Source organism: Scomber japonicus, chromosome 1 (assembly GCF_027409825.1).
Source record: "Scomber japonicus isolate fScoJap1 chromosome 1, fScoJap1.pri, whole genome shotgun sequence".
In the NCBI taxonomy this organism is placed as follows: Eukaryota; Metazoa; Chordata; class Actinopteri; order Scombriformes; family Scombridae; genus Scomber; species Scomber japonicus.
In genome coordinates, this window is record NC_070578.1 from 18,908,966 (window position 1) to 18,930,059 (window position 21,094).

Consider the following 21,094-nt stretch of genomic DNA (forward strand, 5'->3'; position numbering starts at 1 on the left):
CCCTTGGCAGGGACTAGGTGCCTGTAATCTGTATCATACTCCCGCAGCCCATCCTGGGATTTGCCGTTTGTTTAATGGCAGGCCCATTGTCTTTCATCCAGCCCGTCATTGTAATGCTTCCCATTCATGTTTCTGTGTTTTGTTGCAGTCTGATTTGCTCTCGCTACCTGTGTTTGTTTCCCCATGCATGGCTGAGCCGCCAGGGCTTTGGGGACGGGGAGGGACTTTGAGACGGGACTGAGGTCATTGGGTGGCCGTATTTTGTGTGTGCATCGATTACTTCTGCTGAATGTTCCTCAATGCAAATAAGTCTGCCACTTTGAGAGGAAGCACATGTATCTGAAGTAATTAATTTTACCCTTGAATGCCAGCTGTGGTGTTGGTGTGACGTGTTCCAAATTGAGCTTTCTCACCAAAAAGGTGTTAATTTAGGGATTTGGCAGATGAAGTAAGTGTGTTTGCCAATGGAAAAGGCCCATATAAAAGGGATGTGTCGTTTTTGTCCCTGCTAATTCTGAGGTTGTGTCATCATGTGGGATTGTGTGATTACATTGCGATACGGGACATTGAGACTGTCACTTTTAAATCAACACCATACAAAATACTTAGTGTTAATGTTTCTTAAACAGGGATGAATTTTATTGTTCCTGGGTCTCATCAGTGTCATCTTTAAGATCTGATGATAGAATACTTACACAAGTATTTCACAACTACCTTTCAAATGTCCTTTTGTGTGCATGTTTTCAGATAAAAAGCTAAATAAAAAATCAGATAAAAAGTTTTGCAAACTAGGTGGGAATAAACAAAAAAATGTAAGACATTGAACAATTTTGGACATTTCTACTACTAATTGGGAGAAAAAATAGAAGGTAATGAAACAAATAATGCAAATATTGTTAAACTATTTGGAGTTTATTATATTTAGGATGTAATAGGCTTACAGTTCAAACGCTTAATTAGACTTTAGGAAGGATACTAATCCTACCTTTACACAACAACTTTTACAGATACCTGTTTGAACATGTCATGCTACTGAACTGATGAGTAAACGAACAATAACAAAATGTACCATCGTGCTCATACAGGAATAAACAAAGTCATGTGAGGGAGAATATTTTGGTAATTATTTTGTGGGGCCGCCCTCCATCTTTCCTTATTGGCAGCACTGTTGTTATTTACATTACACCACTTATGTAAAATCATGATTAACCTTGCACTGAAATGATTTTTTTAGATCACATGTATAGCAAAACTTGTGATGTAAATGTTCAGATGGGAATCACAGTGCTGCAAGCAATACAAATATGTATCAGATTTACTGAGCATTCAGGTTGAAAACAGCACTGTTTAAAGAAAATGGAAGGGGCTGAGTTGGTGATGCTTCAAGTAAAGAGGAGACAGTGAAAGTTATTTCATCAAGTTAGTTTGCAGAGCATACTGTACAGTAAACAAAATATTCACACAATATTAAACAGCAGCGACATTATTATCACATTTCTTAAGAACTGTAGACTCACAAACCACTAAACACACGGTTGTGAGTTTGTAAAGTCATTTTCATTTGTTGTGTAAAAAACAACTGGATGGCGTGCCAGATCCTTCCCACTGCAAAAGCAGGAAGATTTCTTTTTGTTTGTATGTTTGTGGACTGCAAAGCTCATCAGGCATCTTTGGGTGTGTCCTCGAGGATCCTGCATATCTCCTGTACATTCCTCTTAGGCACAGGTAGTGTGTGAAATCTCACAGGTCACGCAAACCTTTCCGTACAAGAGGCTCAGATGCTGGAGTTCGTTGTTGGCATGTTTCCCAGGGCATTTCCTCTGTTTTTCACACGCTCTCTGGGAAAGCGTTTGTGCTGATATATTGAAATGTGTGTTCATCTGTATGTATGTGTGTGGGTGTGCCTTACAGACCTTAATCAAATAAAAACATAAACCTTAAAGACAATGTGATGTGTTCACAGTATATCAGTGTGCTTGAAGGGTGCTGTAAGATTTGACAACAGCATGTGTAGGTGTTATAAGGAGCAGGAAATTAAAATCATTGGAGCTCCCAGGAGAAACCTCCAGGCCGCGTCAAGCAGGGAAGAAGCAGAGAGAGGGACCCTTTCACATTTTTATGAGGGCTGCAGGGCTCACTAGCTCAACCTGTATAAAAGACACAGCAGTTATTGAAAGGCCACATGGTTTTCACAAATGAATCAATGTTTGTGACAGAGCTTAGAATTCCCATGAAGTCTGATTTCAGCTAAGGGGTTGAGCTGTACACTAGGAATCCTGACTATGTTGCCACAGCATGTCGACACTACTCCACCCACCTGTGGCACCAAAACTACTCGGCATGCCCTTCCTCAATTAGTCCTCCGTCAGTAAGGAATCTTAATAAACCTGCTCTTTTCACTTCCATTCCATCCATCACCTCCTGTTTATTACACAGAATCAACGGCGTGGAAAACTGACACGTTCCCAGCCGTTGTTTCTGATAACCAGGAATCTGCCTCTGGTCAGGTGAACTGGCCGCCTCTCATCATGTGGGTTATTTTCAAGTTCGGGATGTGTTTATAGCCTTTCAGGGATTACATGCTGATACCCCCCCCCCTCCCCCTTATACATATGCTTATACAGATCCACCCATCACCTGACTATTGAGGTGTTAGCGGAGGAAGTGAATCATTCTCCTGTTTTGCCTTTGGGTGCTATAAAAGTTTATTTAAGTTTATTTATTGTACAAGTTGCTTCCTCATTGAGATTTAAAAATGCATAATTAATGACTTTCAGCATTTTAATCTTTGTAAAATATTATCAGTGATGATGATGAATGTCATTCACTAACCAGGCTTGGCTCACAATGATCCAGACTTAACTCTCTCTTCCTCTGTAGGACTATAGACACGGCACAGACACATGGGTGGTAAAAAAAAAAGGAACTGGGGCAGAGGGAGAGACAGTCAGAGAAAGAGAGAGAGAGACCATTTTGTCCCCCAGGTATGACAGAGTCACTCATGCAGAAAGATCCCACATGGAGGGAGGTGGGAGCAAGGGGGGGATGAAGGAACTCTTGGCTTCCTCTCCTCGCTTATACCCCCCTTCCCTGAAAACACATCTGTCTTCTTTTCTCTGCCACACACCTTTTCTACATCCTTTGCTCACCTTCTCACTCCTGTAACAGAAACTTTGAACTTTTGACTGCTGAAACACTTTTCTCATATTTGTGGGAACTCTATTTCTTCGGAGTGTTTCTTGTCAAATTTTATGCCACCTGCCATATTTAGTCAAACTTTTGAGGGATCGAGCTCTTTGGCCATGAGTGCTAGTTCGTTCTCTTTTTAGCCAGTGTTCTTTGGCCTTCGGACACACTGCTGTTACCGTTACCAAAAGCGGTTTGTCTTACATGCAAATATGTGTCGGCTCAACAACGATCACCATTTTAGTCCGAGGCAGAGCTATCTCATGGCTGCATGCATTAAAACAATTAAATGTTTCCCCTCCCCCGCCACAACTATCATTTGCGGATGTGTTGGGTGAAATTTAGCAAGAAATTATCATTTTCTGAATCACTTCACTCTGCTTGCTCAGTGTTTGTTTCATTCTTTCTCTTTCTCCGTTTTGTCTTTGAGCTCTTTAAAAGACTTGGAGCCCCCTGCATGTTCTTCTTTTTGCTTCCTTTCTCCGTACTTTTTTTTCATCATTATCCAACAGCACTTTTCTGTGCGTGCAAATGCTTTCTGAACAGCGTCCTTTCTTCCCTTTCAGGCTGGATGTCATTGTTGCTGCCTGTGGGCTGGGTGTATTTATTTAGGGGTAATTGGTGTGTGGATGAGTGAGGTAATGAGGTGCATCCACACTTGGCTGCTCCCCTCCCTGAGAGCCTGAGACAGACGTAGCCTAGCTGGGCTTCGGCTTGAGCTGTACCACACCGCTGTCTCCTCCACACAAGCCAGAATGGCTCTTTCATACCCAGGTGGACAAACACAATCGCTGGGGCTGATACCTCAATGAGGCGTCTGCAGTTTGAAGTGGTGTGTGTGTACATGTGCATGTGTCCATGAGCTTGCATGTGTGTTCATGTGGGTGGAGAGGGGAAAAAAACATTGCTTGGTTGTTTGCCTGTGTCTGTCTTGAGTCCTTGTTTGTCTTGCGGCTTGTGTTTGTATAAGTGATTTTCCCTGTGTGTTTGCAAGTGCATGTATATCAGGCTGAGTGGGTGTTCAATGGAGCTCAAGGAGGACCTTTGGCTCTCATAGCCCCCTGCCAATCTCAAACTGCCCCTAATGTCCTGCAGAGTTACCTAATGATTTCGCTTACACCTCCCTTATCTGTCTGGCCCGTGTGGCAGCAACCGTCTGACGCTTCAGCCTTTACATGCCATTTGCTGCCTCATATCCTGTGAAATTCAATTGCACAGCACCAACTGTAGCCAGAGTAGGGGGAGCTCCCTTTCTCTCTCTCTCTCTCTCCCTCTCTCTCTCTCTCTCTCTCTCTCTCTCTCTCTCGCTCTCTCTCGCTCTCTCTCGCTCTCTCTCGCTCTCTCTCTCTGTCTGTCTGTCTCACTCTCTCTCTCGCTCTCTCCGTTGTACTCTCTCCCTCTGTCCATATTTGTAAATACCAACGTAAACAGTTTCACCATCACACTTTTTTTCACATTATCTCAGAGCAACCTTGAGTTTTAGTGTTTTAACACTCTAAAGTGACACTTCACTTGGCCACTGTGTGGCACATTTTGAATGAACCATAGAAGTTTTAAACCAGAACGCTTGGATGTTTGAGGCCGCCCACAGGTGTTCGGTGGATAATATTATGCATAGATTGTTTTGTTGTTATCAGGGTAATTGGTGTAGACCTGCCAGCCTTTGATAGACACACAATTACTGTATGTGATGCATAAGTGGACTCATTTTAGGGCAGGATTTTGAGTTGCTAATGGTGCATTATTCAGCTTTTGGTCTGTCCCCAAAAGTGCTGGGCCAAATCAAACACGCCGCTCCAGGGTAATTGAGGCCCACTCCGCACCCCCTGCAGTGAGCAAGGCAGAACTGTAATCCCCTGACAACTCTGACTTGGCCCCAATCTGGCAGGCCGCCCATTTCCCAGCAAAACGCCTAACTCTGCATCGGGAAGAATGAAGAAGCTGATAGTCACATTTGGAACGCTTTCCAATTTTGTCATTCTTTTCAGCTCCCAAGCCTTCTGTAGCCATCTCTGAACTTCTCCTTACTTTTTATTTTAAACTATAGTTCACAGAACATAATTGGACAGTAATTACACGCCATCAAATTAATGCTTACTCATTAGTCTCTTCAAGGTTTTGTGGTTTTATGATCAAAGGTTTTTGACAAATACATCTAATCACTGAAAAAGTTTCTCTTGTCTTTTAAAACAGTTGTACCTTAAAAGTTTTCCTGAAGCTACACCACAAAATCAAAGGCTACTATAGTTAAAGAGATTTTCAGCTACATTTTGAAATGAATTTTGGACTTAAATCCAACCATTCTGTTAATTTTGTCAGATGTAGTTCTATGAAGTACAAAAAAAAAAAAAAAAGATTCTTATTTTTCTTTTGATTGATTACTTCACCAATCAACCTCCGTGTTACCTGCAGATGCACTCTGTTCTGGCATATAGCTCCTCACTCCTGCTCCAGTCGGCTCGGGGTTGCCCTTCATTCCAAAGTGTTGGAGCAGTGGTGGTGAAAGATTTTTCATAACAGGTTCTGTTTTGTGTAATTTTGCAAGGCAATAGAATTTTGCCAAAAACAATAATGAAAATAATGTATTTAATGTTCCATGCTTGCACCCTCAGGGAAAATTGAAGTATTAAATAAATCTATTATAGGACATGGACTGTGATATTTCACAAAAGTCTTTATCGGACATTTAATATTAAATATTACATTTTATAATAGCCCTTGTGATGGAAATTCAACATTCTTAATTGTTTTTTAACAAATCTTTAATGGAGAAATTAAAGATCCTTTCTTAATTATGTTGTAAATTCATTGCTACAATCATTGTGATTTTTTTTTGTATCATAATTTATGTTTCTGACCGTTGTTTTAAAACCCAAACAATGTCTGCCGTGCCACCTCTTATAGGGGTCATTTGCAGAGAGGGTATCACATGCATTTAACACTGTCTCTCTGATTTTTAACTTTAGCATGCATTCTCCCCAGGCCCTGGCTCACTGTTTTAATGGCTTTAGTAATGCGTCACAATTAACACTCAGCCTGCGCTCTAGGTTAGGTAATGGCTGGTGTGTTTCAGGCTAAATTAGAAAACACAAAACAAAAATCTCCATCACCCATGGTGCTTCTAGGACCTAGGGGTAATGGGGAAAATGGAAGGTGGTGAATTTTTTGACAGGGCAGCCGAGGTGATGTCTCATTCCCTCTGACATCTTGAACACCCTAAAGGTGGCTTTGCCAACAGTCTACCCAGGAAGCACCTCACCTAGCTGTGGCTAAATTTACACAACCACCTGCCCACAGGGGAGTGTACTGGAGATGAGAGCAGAGGTGGGGTGGGGGTGGAGGGCAAACAGGATGAGGGAGAAGGCGGGGGCAGGAGGCTGAAGTGTGTCTGTGGTTAAATTCATATTATTTTTAAGTAACTTTTTCTAATATTCATTGAGATTTTAGATTTTCATCCAAAAAGTTTAGCTGTGTCAACATTTATATTAACTATTTTGTCCCTCTTGTTCCTCTGTACTGCTGTAAATTTGCATCAAAGAGGAAACGGTGAATAGGTCTGATTTGGGTTAAGAGTTCAGTAGAGTAGTGTAACGAAGCATTCAGCCTCCAACTATGACCAGTACAAGTCCACCGAGAGCACATCAGCTTTCCTCTTATACCATTCCACTGTGTAACTGTGAAAGTATGTGTCACAAATGTGCACCAGAAGTTCCTGTGTGTCTCATCTTACTTAACAGTTCCCCTAGCAACTTCCCACATACTATGCTGGAACAGGTTTTTAAGTTTAGGGCCTTGACTGGGTAAATACTGAACCAGTTGCTTCAGTAAATATTTTTTAATGGCACATGCACCTGTGTAAAGTCTATTGGGTACACCTAGCCAAACTAAGGCAGTCTAATACTACTTTATGTTCATTTTGAAGGCTATAGTTTTGGAGGCTGCAGTTTATGATGCTGTTGAATTGCATTCATTGAACAGAAGTTATATATAGTTATATTTACACTTGTTTGTTTGTTTATTAGGATCCCCATTAGCAATTGCGCTGGGCAATAGCTACTCTTCCTGGGGTACAAACATGTATGAGAAAGTATGTTCAAACTTTATATTCAGAAGTATGTTCAAACTTCTGAGTGTATATTGCCAATTATTTTGATATTGCCACATCAAATGTTGCCCTTCAAAACTATACATCCACGCTTTTTATAAATGTTCTCAATGGCTGCATATATTGAAGCTCTCAAGATAGACAGTCAAATAGAATAGTAACAATTCTAGATGCTCCCGAGTGGCAGAGTTCAGGCGTTGTGCCTGTGGGCTGATGTGGAGTGAATGGCCTTAGAGGCTCTAGGCTGGTCTATGTGTGGCCTGGCTGGTCCAAGTCAGCAGTAATGACTGGCTTTGGCCAGCATGCCTGTTAATGTGAATGGGGTTACTCTGGGCAACACCTTTTCAGCTGGGTCCTATGAAGTCCCCAGTATGGTGGTCTTTGTCCGCACAAGGGCTGTCCTCTCAGCAAAAAGGGCTCCTTTTTTGTGAGGACTATCAACTGGTGATGGATTATACCCACCCCCCTTTATTCATCCGGGCAGACAAACAGACACAGATGCATGCAAACATACATACACTCTCACGCATGTGGGCATCCACAAAGACACCACAAGTGTTACAAGCACATCAGTACATTATCTTATAGACTGGGTCATACAGTAGATAGTCAAGATGCATGCATGTAGATGAACGCACCTTTCTTACATTGTCATAACATCGAGTGCTTTTACCTTTAATTTACTGTCCCCTTTACACAACTTAGACATAATGGGGAATTTTCTTTCTATTTTAAATCACAGAGAAAGTGTAGCATTTCTTGTCATTGTTAATGCTCGCTTCTAGTTTCTGTCTACTCTCTTCATACAGTAGTAAATGATCCTGCACAGGCAAGTCCCAGTGAAAAGCAATGACCGGAGTGCAGTGGCACAAATGTATCTGTGTTCTAATATCGGTTTAATGTTCTATATGTAAGAATCAGACATTCCTTCTCATTAGTGACTGTTAAGTGATCTGCTGTCAGCATCCTGTTGCTTACGCTTGCATGCATGCTGTCATGTTTTTCCTCCCTCACACTTCTCATAATAATATAAAAGATCTTTAACATTGTTCTGCTTCAGCAAAGTATCTCTCACTCCCAGTCAGTCAGCCCCTGATCTGCTTACGATAAAGCACAAGGGAAGATCATGGTTTACATTAAAATGTTTACTTGAAATGTGGTTGCTACTTCCTTACATTTAGGCATCCTTCATCATAATGGCAACAGTAAACACCACCTCATGATTTGTACAAAAAAAAGCCCAGACTCACAGTTGGAAATGGGAAGCAAAACGGTAAGAAAATAGCAGTCTCCTGCAGTTATGTTCAGTTTTACCACTTTTTGCCATCAAAATAACTATCTAACCAGTCATCCTGCCTCCTCCTAATGAGAAAGAAGTCATCTGAACTATGTCACTTCTCCAGGTCATCATCACTACTTTGTCTCTCAAATCTTGTTTTTGATGACTGAATTTACAAGCTATTGGGTTTCTTTCTTTGAAAGGACATGCTCTAATTCTTACACATAAAACCTTAAACTGATCAAATGTTTGGCTTCTCCAGGTGTCATCGAGCAGGGAATAAAGCAGACAGCTATGTCTTCCATTTGGTTCCATACAATGCAATAAAAAACTAGGTGCAGGAGTGTTACTAGTAAATAAGTGGCTGGAGATGAGATTTAGTCTTGTCTCTATTATTAGTCTTTATTATCATCATGGAATATAATTAAAACAGTGGATAATATTTTGTCATAATGTTTTGGCTCTCTTACTTTTTCCAGTTCTGATGTGTTCCATTCAGTTCTGCTCTTCTGCTTGCACAACAACAGACCATTCGTCTGTGAGAATGATCACCCCCACCCCTCCCAAGGGGTCAGCCACTTACCAGGGATGACACAGTAACCTCCAAACGACCTTTCACTTTGCCAAATGTTATGCCTGTAAACTGTGTGAACTCATCACAGTGCACAAGACAAGAGAGAAGTAGGGTTTCCTGTCAGAGGGATGACTGTGTTTTGGAAAGCTTAGTTGCACTAGCTTGCTTTGTGCGCTTGTGTTGTACCCCTGTGTGACACATGCATAGGCAAGTGGCACTGTGTGTCTGTCTGGCTGTTTTTGTACATGGGTGTGTGCACTTGTAGACTGAGTGCAACACAGAAAAAAACATGAATAATACATGATAAAATAATCCTGGTAATGCTTTTGTTTTTTGGTGACTGATGTAAAAGAGACAGTTAGTTGCAGAGATCGCAGAGGATGAGTTTGACATTGTAGGAAATACGTATACGCTTATTGTTTTTGTTGTTACCATGAGTCACTTCAGGAAGGCATTGTGCACATAAATTCACATTAAACCACAACTTCTCATTTTTATACTTCAGTTTTTGTATCAGACAGAATGTAATATCTTGATTAATGAATTTTAGATGTGCTTCTAAGTGGATGTTGTGACCTGGTGCATTACTTCCACCTGTTTCCAGTCTTTATGCTAAGCTAAAATAAGTTTCTTGGGTATACGTGATAGTGTTATCAATCTTCTCATCTAAATATTGGTAGGAAAGTGATTAAGCATATTTCCGTATCCAAAAGGTCAAACTATTCCTTTAAGCCATTATCTGACATTGTAGTAGTATTTACAGCATTTATAATTTGTTTGATTTCTCATACTGTTCTGCATTGTGGTATGATCATTTTGTTAAAATGTAAAACCTCCAAAGCTACCAAAAATCTTTATTATAATGAAGAAATTTGATACTTTGCCAATAGACCATTACATTTTGTGTTAAACTATATCCTTCACTTCAAGTTGTTGTTTAGCTGAGTGCTGTTTTTTGAAATGAGAGATTTTTTCAAAGTGTGATTATTATAGCAGGGCATCTATATAGCACTAGAAAACCTGCTCCAACCAAATGTGTCAGTGATATTTTAACCTGAGGACGTTTATATCATAGTCATGGTTTGAGGGGTAAAATGTGTGTTTGAGGGGTGGACGATACAAGAGGTCCCCCAGATATGCTGTCATAACCCATGCAGCCACACTCTTTGCTATGGGCCTATCAGTAGTGAAAGCAGCACTTAGACATGTTTGTACTCTACGCCCTCTATCCCTCTCCCTTTCTCCCCAGGCACCATGTCACTCCAGGGGTGCACCAGCACTGCCTGGCTGTGCCCAAGTCCATAACACCAACTAAACCCCCCTTACTACCCACTACTACTAGGGTCAATGTGCCCTCGCCCCCTCACCCTGTAACGCCCACGGTCCATACCAACACTGCCCTCCAAAGAGAAACAAAACCGAACTGAAAAGAGACAAAATGGCCCCACGCTGCTTCCCCTGTCAAAGCTCTTGACAGGCCTGAGCAAAGGCCCCCAGAGGAGGGCTCAGTTGAAGATGATGACGACAGAGATAACAAGTCAAGTTGGTGTGTTACGGCGCAGTTACACTTTGGCCCTTGTTTGTCCATTTGGTTATTCAGAGGCATCGCAGAGCAAACTGATTCCCATGCATGTCATGTTTAGTAACATGACAGATACTATCAAATGCTGTTTTACATCAGCCCATGGAGCGTGAAGGGTAAGTGAGGAGCTAGCTATTCAAGAGAGCAGGAATAAGCATTCCATTAGGTATTAAAAAACCTTGAAATATTGTCAGCTAGTCAATTTCCTGTTTGGACATGCTCACTTTTTAATGAAATTCAGTCAGTTATTAGTCCCTTCCCATTATTTCAGTGTTTGGGAATAATTACACTCAAAATGCTTACTCATCCTTCTGCCTGCCTGCTGCCTACTCTGTCAGATGCATTAGCTATGAAGCAGAAGAGGTGATGTGCCTCTGTCTGCATCTGTCTATTTGTCAGTCCGTCTGACTGTCTGTATGTCTGCCTCTCAGATTATCTTGGATCAGGCAGCAGGTGACATGGCAAGCAGGTGACCATCACCCAATTACCAAAAAGAAACCCGAGACTTAGTTCTCTCTTTCACTCTTTTTATGCCACTCTTTCACTCACACAACACTCAAATATACACTATTTTCAAACAGAATGCATGACATCAAGGCCATGTAAAAGCTGCAGATGTACATGAGGGATGCACCCATCCTTACATTTTATATCTAAAATGTATTTTGTGTAAATTCCTTGATTTTCAACATCACAAATTAACAAAACTGAGGGCTGCAAGGAGCAGGCCCAAAATACTAATATTTGACAATTAAACCCATCACAAGTGAGAAATAATGGGGAATATAAATTAAATAGCAGAAAGGATTTTCAACTTTAGAAATGGCAAACTCTGTGGGATGAAAACTTCCCCAGTCAACGGGTTATTCTTAGGGCAAGGCCAGGGATCGTGTTGCACTCTTTGTTACCACCAAAGAAGAGGAAGGTAGAGCTTCTTCTCAGCTTTTGTTTGGTGCAGGTAGGCTAGAATTACCAAAGTGATGGGATTTATGCTGGGTTGTTTCTGCATTTTTTTCTTTTCCTTTTATTTTTTTGGCTTGGTAGCAGAAGTGTTCTCTGAAATTGCCAGTGTAAATGTGATGATGGTTTGCTTGTCAAATAGAAAAGCACACCACCTTATTATTTGGGTTTGGTGTGCTGAAGTTAATACTAGTTCCTATAGATTCAGCAAATGATTTCCCACACAATGCAGTGTAATTTTATCGATGTGGGGGGATTATGGCACTGGGAGGTGATTTAGCTTGGTTTAGCGACTGGATAGACCAGCAACTCTGGGAAATTTCTACCAATTTCAGCTGTGAAGCGTTCTACTACCATTTTGACCCTCGGCCGGTTGTAGAAATGGGACTGGAAATGGAGGACATTGACCTGGTGTCATGGACAGACATACACATTAGTTTACAGTGGCTGCACTGCAGCTGTGCTGCTCAGGGAAATAGAATTGGCAAAAGATATCACCTCTAATGTGACCACTGTCCATGAATACTGGACTTGTGGTATATAAATCCACTCAAACTATGTTTAAAAAAATCTTATTGTGCTCTTCTGCATCAATAGAAAAATTGAAATTTGTTATTCGTGCATGACAGCATATAGCCAGATTGCTAAATTGTCATTCTCCTGTGATTGCAATGACTTCAGATTAGTGATTCAATGTTGAGTTTCTCTCATTTCACTGACTTAATAGAGCTTATAATATGCTGACCAAATTACAACAATGATTATGTTAAGTCAGTGTTTATGGTAAATATCGTGTCACTTCCATGAGCATGTTCCAACATCAGCTAATCTGATTTGAACAGCCAGACCAGTCGTCATGTGTTCCAACAAGGTGTTGGGTTTCCCATAGTTCTAAGCTGTACAGTGACACGGCCATTTGAAAGTGTGGCTAAAACTCTATGGAAGAAATGACTCGTTAAATTAGCACCTAATACTCCAGTCATTAGCAAGCCGTTACCACCAGTGGAATGCCTTTGATGGTGCTGCTTTGTGTGAGCGGGTCCGTTTTAAGCTCCAGTTGGAAACATTTGCTCATTTAAATCTTGTAATATTATGCACTTACATTACACTGGAATACTCATAACCAAAGCCTAAAAGAAATATTAAAAACAGTGATTTGGTGCCTTTTCTGACCCATGAAACACTGGTGTGATCTCCATGAACAACTGCTGCTGTATGTGGAGATTGTGAACAACTAGCAGCATGAAACACTGTATTCCTTAAGAACCGGGTCTTTGGGGTGTTTGGTAAGCTGAGGGGAATTGTCCATTGTGGGGTGATATTAGTAACCCTCTTAGGCAAAGCTAGTCTGTGGGCCGGCCCTGAGGGCTCATTTCAAGTGCTTAGCGCTCGTTTGGAGCTTTGTCACCCCTCACCCTGTTGCCAGCATGGCCCCAGCCCCTCTGGCTGTGGAGCGGAGCAGAACCACAGACCTTTACCCCTGCCCACCACCAGGGAGGGAACACTGACATCACAGTTCCAACACACATACACATATACTCGCACTAACATTGTGGCACACATCTATTTTCACAACCCCCCCACCCCCACCAATGCACCACAGCCAATGGTCTATTTTCCCGCCGTCCACTCCCATCTAACACCCCTCCCACCCCTTCTTATTTTTTTCCCCTCTTTCTCCACCCTCGTGAAGGTTGCCAAGCAGCAAAGAAAGACTTCTCACACACATACACCCCACTATGCCTCTGAGGGTTTTCCGGATGTCCTTGTTTACATCATGGAGTGTGCAAGTCGTCGGGAAGCAGACTTTGAGCCTCCCTGACTATGTCTGTCTAAGTCCTAGGCTGACCTCCATTCATTTGGTGTCAATGCAAATGTTCATGGAAGCTCTGCAGTTGGTCCATCACTGCTACATTAAGTGCACTGCTCTGACATCATAATGGTGTGTAAATTTCAAAATCATGGTGAACATATTTCTCTTGAATGGTCATCACGCAGATTTCCATAGAACTTTGTTTACTTAAAGTTGGATTGAGAATAAAGGAAGCTGTTAATGGCCCAGATAACAAATAACTGGTATCAGCTCTAATATTGGCTGTCACTGATGTCCGGGATGGTTGCTGACTGTTACCAGGCTGTCTTTCCTCTCCGTGTGTCAAACCGATCGATTGGTTTTGCCTGCTCCTCCCTCCAACTTTGATGTAACCATTGATTGTTCTCATCTGCCCCTGAACTCAAAGGTTAGAGGAGCTGAGCTGCACTTCTGGATTGCTTTGACCTTCGCTCTGCACATGCTCAGTGGGCTCATAGAGCCCAGAGCCAAACAGATACAGTGTAGCCAGGCCTGTGGGTGCGTGACAGCTAGACAACGGTGTGATGTCTTTTTTTTTTACTCACCCACTGAGGATGATGTATATGTGATTGATTTTTCTCCAACCCCTCTCTCTACCGTGTTTCCGCTGCAGTGCACTAAGCAGGACTGAGTCCAGGCTTGATCAATGCATTGTTTTTCTTTTTCAATCACACTCGAGTGAGCTGAAGACACGAAAGGTTACACAGGTGAGGTTTGGCAGGGGTGGAGGCAGAGCTTCTGGAAGCCCCCTTAAGGCCAACATAAGAGTTTGCATCGATGTGTGTGTGTGGGAGAGAGAAGGAGTCACATATAGAGAGAAGTTTAGCAAATTTATTGTGTTTCAAACAACTTCCTAATTCTTTATGTGGTGCCACATGGCTTAGTTTATTCTCATTATGTATCTTATGTCTGTTCTCCTAGTGGGAATCTTCCTTCCATGCCCCTATAAGTCCTGTGTAACCTTACCTTAACCATTCTACATTAAATTATAGGTCCTTCACAGTGTCTCAGTAGTCACCTGCCCCAGATAATCTGCTGGGCTGCATAAAGACTGCTCCTCTTGTTTCCTCTACTTGCCTGACAAACAGTCCTCTGACACACACACAAAGGAAATGTGCTCAACGAAAAGGAGACCTCTCCAGCATAACGCGCCTCTAACCTGGTAGCCACAGTAGCACAAGGCTTCATATCAGACATGAACATCAGCGATGTGAAAACATTCTTCAGTTTAGACTCAGGTGTTTCAGGGCTCTAAATCCCTGCAAAAACAGTATAGTGCAAAGGGAGGAAGTAGTCTACTCTAGAGGGATAAAGAGTATTGCGTAGCTCTGAATTATCTCTTAGTAATGACGCTGTTAAACCCTGTACCCAAACACCTACTCATTAAGAAAAAGATAAGTATCTGTGGGAGTGGAAGGGCTCTCCTAAAGCTGCATGTCTGGAGGGGGTAAGGATGTGGTGGGCAGGGGCGGTTTAGAGGGCTGGGGTGGGGTGGGAGTGCAGGCCAGTGGGTTTCAGATGTCATGGCCGATTCTTTCAGGGGCAAATTACAGGGTTTAACTTCTCTTGTGCCCAGGATGCCTTTATTCTGATTTAACTTCCTCGATAGACGCTCCAGCATCGCGCTACTCAACACCATTGTAGGGCACACACTTGACTCTGGACATACTTCACCTCCTCTCACACTCTCAGCACCTCTTCAAGATTTTGTTCATGGAGTGCCATTGGCAGCCTTTCTTGCAGCTTCTGAAGGGAGCAGTGTAGCCCCTCTTAAGCTTTATAGTAGTTAGCGTGTTGGTGTTAGGGGGCTTTACATGAGTGGCCCTCATTAACCTCTTAGCGTCTTTGTGCTTTGAGTTGGCACAGGGCTGCTCCACAGATAAGCTTTACCATGAAACAAGTTACTCAGCTAAAAGACTTGATTCTTATGACTCTGGTATTAACTGAACATAATCATTTGTGCTACAAACACAGTAAAGCAATCAACGCAAGTGCAAACACTTTTAGACTTTGCATGCACATTTTCTCTCTCACCTAACCTCATAAATGCATGCTCATGTGTTCCATACACAACTTCTCAAAACACCCCTACCTCCCACACACTCACATGCACATATTCCCTGTGAGCTGTAACAGACCTAAAGCTCTCTGAAGCATTTAGCAACACGCTAGCAGGTTTACTCTGCTCTGCCAGCGTTGAGGGGAGTGCTGAAGCATCTAATGCAATTTCAACCCAACATGGATCTCTGTGAATAAACATCACTGAAGTGTACCATCTACAGAATGTTGATCCACTGTTGTTTTCCTTTTTTTCATCATACAAGCAGATCTAATACTCTGCTCTCTCTCTTTTTTTCTTTCTCCCTTTTTGATATCTGCAGAGACTGCATTTGCCTCCAGACTTGTCTGAGACAGTGAGTCGTGTGAGCAGGGGGGAGCTGGCAGGAGCGACCATGGTGGCCTCAGCCTGTGGCTCCGGCACTTCCGGCAACAAACACCTGGATTTCTAGAGCTCCCACACAGTCGCTACGGGCAACTAACACCTGGAACGCTGCAGCGTTGCCCTCTTTACCGTGGTGACCAGGTTGTTCTCTCGCCCACGTAATGTCAACTGCAATAACCCTGCCAGCCATTACCACCTGCCAACTGTCCCAGCCAGGGGTGAAGATCTAAACATCCACAGTACCCCTCCTCAGAATGGACACATTTCAGCCTTGTTTATATCAATCCACAGTATACTCTACATCTTTCTGGCTCTGACAGCAAATAAATGCACATTCAAAGTTGTCAGGAGAAGCTCATTAAAATTGTTATTTGCCAATTTTTCTCACCCTTATTTACATTTTGTCAGTGTTATTTGCAATGAATTTCAGTCCAACAGTGTCTCAAAATGTTAAGATAAAGGAATAAAACTGACTTGGCCCAGTTAAACATCAAGATTTTTTTCTTTTTGCCTCTGGGGACTTTGTTTACAAGTAAAGTGTGATCATGGTATATTTTTTAGTCTTTACAGATTATCATTTCTGGTAGACATTAAATAATTGACCTGCATTCTCCCAAACTCTGGGCTTACTTTAGCTCAGCTCCACTATGTACAATAGTCGTAAAATCCAATTTATTTTCTAGGACAATGAAATGTGCTTCTGTTAAGTTAAATAAAATCAAAAAGTACACAACAAATTCTCTCCATTTAATTTTTATTTTTACTTCATGACACCTCAACACCTGCACTGAAAACAAAGGTAGCTACCAGTGAGATTCTGAGAGGATGTAAAGAAAGTGTGTTATGAATGACTGATCTCTGGTCTGCCTCACTGGTTTCAGGTTCTAATAGAGATGCTTCCATCTGACCCTGAGATTGTGCCGGTGACGTCTACCTCCAGTGAGCTGGAGAGCTGAGCAGGAATGTGGGCAGAGGGTAGGAGAGCTGGATTTGGGTGCAGGCTTCACACCTCATCAGGCATGTTTGCTGGATGAGCTGCTTTGCCATGACAAGCCCAAAAGAACAAATTAGGTCAAATGGTGACATAGAGAAATACAGAAAAAACAACATGAAAAATTAAATATTTCATTTTAGTTTTCCTCCGTCTGCTGCTGACGCCAGTTTGAATATTTTTGCCTGTAAAAGCTGGCAGTGTTGGTAACCATCTGCAACACGTGTTGGGAGAGGGTAGTGTTACCTGACAGTTTCATGCATGAATGAATCGCTCTTATATCGGGTGTATGAGAAAGAAATGACATACACAGGTCAGTTATACAGGTGAACAAAAGCTTGTGTTGTCAAGATAAAAACTGTTATCCAAGTTATTGTTGTTGAAGAGCTGACATATTCAGGGTACACTTTTATGGTAGATTAAAATAAAATAGATTCATTTTGGCATTTGTTTATGTCACTGTACCACAGATATGATTTTTACACTCGCCATGTCTCCGTGTCATCTCTGTGTAGATTCACTTTTTTTCAGTCAGTTCAGAAAGTGAATTATTTTCCAAGTTCCGAATCTCAATTTCTGTCACACACATTATTATGAATTAGGATGCTCCCATTTCTATGTACAGGTACATGTAGATTTAGAATGTAGTGAATTGATGCTACTGGACACACACTGGACCAAGGGTCATTCTGCATATTGAAGTAACACAAATTATAAACATAACTTGACACATATACTAGATTAAGTTATCCAGTTTTTAAAAATTATCTTATTGGTGGAGGATTTATCAGAGTTTGCCCTCACTCACTGTTGGTTCGATGGAGTAATACGATGCTGCAGGTAATGACTAACCACACATGCATCTTATATGAGTCAGCCTCTTTTATCAGTAATTCAGAGTACCAGGGAATCAATTAATTTGAACTTCTGAGCGCACAATAAGTGGAAAATTTACAATCAGGTTGAGAAAGCAGTATTCTCTCCTGTGGGATTTTTAAAAGCAGTGTGCCTCTTTAGACAGCCTCATCCCCCCAACCTCACTCTAATATTAAATAAGTAATTATTTAGAATATAATTTTATAAATAGGACAAAACAGACAGGATTGTATATGTTTTGTTTGGTTTTTGGTGGGAGGGTTGTCAGCTTTCTTACAAATCTTTCTGTATGACTTTGAGTTCAAAAATAGGTCAGCATTATATATATTATTGTTGTTAAGTTAGTGACATTCTTTCTAAATGAAGTTTGCAACATAATATAACATATGTATAACGTGAAATAACAAGCTGAACATGAAAAGCTGTGTGTACACTTTAAGAGACCTACCTTATGAAAGCATCACATGGCCTGTGGCTAAACAGAACACCATGAGACTGTGCAGAGAAGACACTTTTGTAATCGTTCCTTTTAGCAGCTGCAGCCTATGTCCTATTGATGCTTCACCAAAGCCACATGTTTTACTACAGTAGCTTAGTTGTAGAACTGGGGAGTCATATTATTAAGTGACCTTCATATCGCAGCACTAAACCATTCAAATGACTAAATGAATGTTAATACTCATTGAAATTTAGGTTTAATAAAGCGGACCTTCAGCATGTTTTGTGTCCGAGAACATAATGTAAAGAGCATACATGTCATGGCCTATCATTTATTGACTGACTTTCCAGTGTTGAAGGAATTGTTCCTTCAAGTTTACTTACAGCACTCACTCTCACACACAGCACAGAATTCATCTGCTGACACTAAGTAGAGGAGTGTCAGCTTCAGTGTGCTGCTGCTGCTGCGGAGAGCTAGATTCAGATTTTCAGGTCAGAATCATTTCGTCTCATCAAAAGACAAATCAAAAAGTACAAAATTCTGAGGAACTTTTCTGAAACTTATATTACTTGACTTTGTTTCCAAGTGAGAATTACATTTAAACCGTTTTATCCCAAAGCTGTGTATTATTTAGACCTCCACTATTTGCAGTCTTTCCTGCATTTTGAATCCCGCTTTCATTCTCTCTCTGTAATTATTAATGTTCCTCCTCTGTCTTGGCGCAGTCGTCTAGCCTGTTCTCTCTTCCCCACTCCATGCGCTCAAAACACTATTCTTCTGTCTGTGTGATAAACTGGATTAAATGAATAGAGAAATTACATTAGCCCAAGAAAAAAATCCTCTTAAAAAAAAATCTGATTAACCTCCAGTCCACAAATTTCTGATTGGACTATTAAATATTGAGTGAGATGTGTAATTCAATTAATCAATTTAGCAAGTCGTAAGATATTAAGTGCTGTCTCATGCTGTGCGAATGTTACCTGACCTCACTCTCTCCTGGACATCCTCTCCTTTTAGATGGTCTGTCTCTAACACACCCCTCAAATACACACACACACACACACACACACACACACACACACACTCACAACCCCCCAACCCCCCCCCTGCTGAGGCAGCAAGTGAAGCAAAATAACTCACTCTGCCACACAATCGCTCCTCTGCCTCGCTCTAGGCACTGGCTGCTTTATTTCATGACATTTTTTTTCTCTTCCCTGCTCCCTCCTCCTCATTGGTTTTGTTTTTTTTTTTTCATACCATCGTAACTCTACTAAAACAAGAGCCAGTGATGGTGAATTGCTTGACCTTTCTCATTGTGTGGCGTTGTTGTGCTGTGTGGTCGGTGTCGAGTTGGTTCAGCCCATACATCAAGAGAGGTGTGTTATTTCGGACACCTTTGTTTGGTGGGAATTGGAAGTGTTGTGCGTGTATTACAAGCCCTTGCACTGGCATTTGTCAGCATTAGATTTACAAAAGTTCTCTTAGCTTTGCAGCAACGATGCAAAATGAAGAAGACTGACACTGTATCAGACGCAGCATTGAACAGGCAATAAAGCTTTCTTTAAGACACAATTTTACTGTACAAAATGTTTTATAGTTTTCACAAAATACATTTAGAAAGCTCCATTTTAAATAAAATTAAATTGAAATATTTAAGAGACAGCGTGTAGACGTTTTTATCTCAGAAGCATTGCTCAGACGTAAACCCAGTATGTGTCCATGTTCTACATACACACTGAAATAAAAATGCAAAACTCAAAAGAGCATGACAGATGATGCTAGAAAAACCCTCCCATGGTCTTCAATTATAAATAAGGACTGCAGGGTTAGACTGCAGTCTTACAAACTCGAAGCCAATGTAATTGAACAGAACGTGTTTACAAAAATTTTGCAACACAAGACTAATATCTTTAAAAAAAACATTGTGTACTAGATGAAATACAAAGGCTTTGGTCTGTTTTACAATCAACAATGATTAAATCTGATATGTACTTGTAAACAACTGCCAAACACTTAAGTTTAAAACTCTGTCAAGCAATGTTTAATCATAATTATAGGAATTAAATATTTCTAGTTGCACAATTTTTTTTTTGACCATAGGACACTATAATACAACTATACCTAAGAGACAAATTGTACCTGACCCTAAAGAAATGTATTTTATGATGCATGGAACATTTATAGAATATTCTCGGGGTTATAAATGAAATCAACTTTTATTGGTGAAATCTTTCTGTAAGATTTCTAGGGAAGACAAGTACTTTACATTTTGACATAAACAAACTGTATTATATCGAAGACGCAGTCTACCATTTACAGACTACAGGTTTTTGTCTTACACCTGTTTTCCACATTTAATGTTCCTCGTGGTAATCTAGAAGTCAATCCAACCACCAAAGCAGAGGTCCAAGTCGTGTTGCATGTTGCGTCGTCTTTGCACGCTTTTAGCTGTTGATAGTGATCCGTGTCTAATAAGCCAGCAAACGCAGGCCCAGTCAGCTCGTCTGATCATGGGGGGAGTCAAGACCACAGCCTCAGTGGATGGATCGAGTTTGAGCTTCCTCTGCTAATATCCATTCGTAAGAAATAAGACCAATAAATAGTTTTTGTTGTTTTTTTTGTTTTTCTGTTTTTTTTGACACAGTAAGAGTCTTCCCTCCAGCTTTTTCGTCTTTAATGATATGCAACAGCGTCCAGAGACCATGCAAAGGCTGGTAGAAAGTCTCGATATAAGCAGATTAAAAGATAGTCATGGCAGAATCTCTCAGGTTCTCCTTTCTCAAACAAACGCAAGACCAACATGGTTT

General features: G+C 41.2%; 1 protein-coding gene across 1 annotated transcript in view; it reads left to right on the plus strand.

Moving 5' to 3' along the window:
* elp4 (elongator acetyltransferase complex subunit 4) overlaps positions 1–16,704 on the plus strand; it is a 51,845-nt gene extending 35,141 nt beyond the window's left edge. Inside the window, exon 10 of the mRNA XM_053322326.1 lies at positions 15,920–16,704. Within this exon, the coding sequence (XP_053178301.1) occupies positions 15,920–16,048 (129 nt within the window). The 3' untranslated portion in view covers positions 16,049–16,704. The remainder of the gene's footprint in view (positions 1–15,919) is intronic.
* Positions 16,705–21,094: the final 4,390 nt, after the last annotated feature.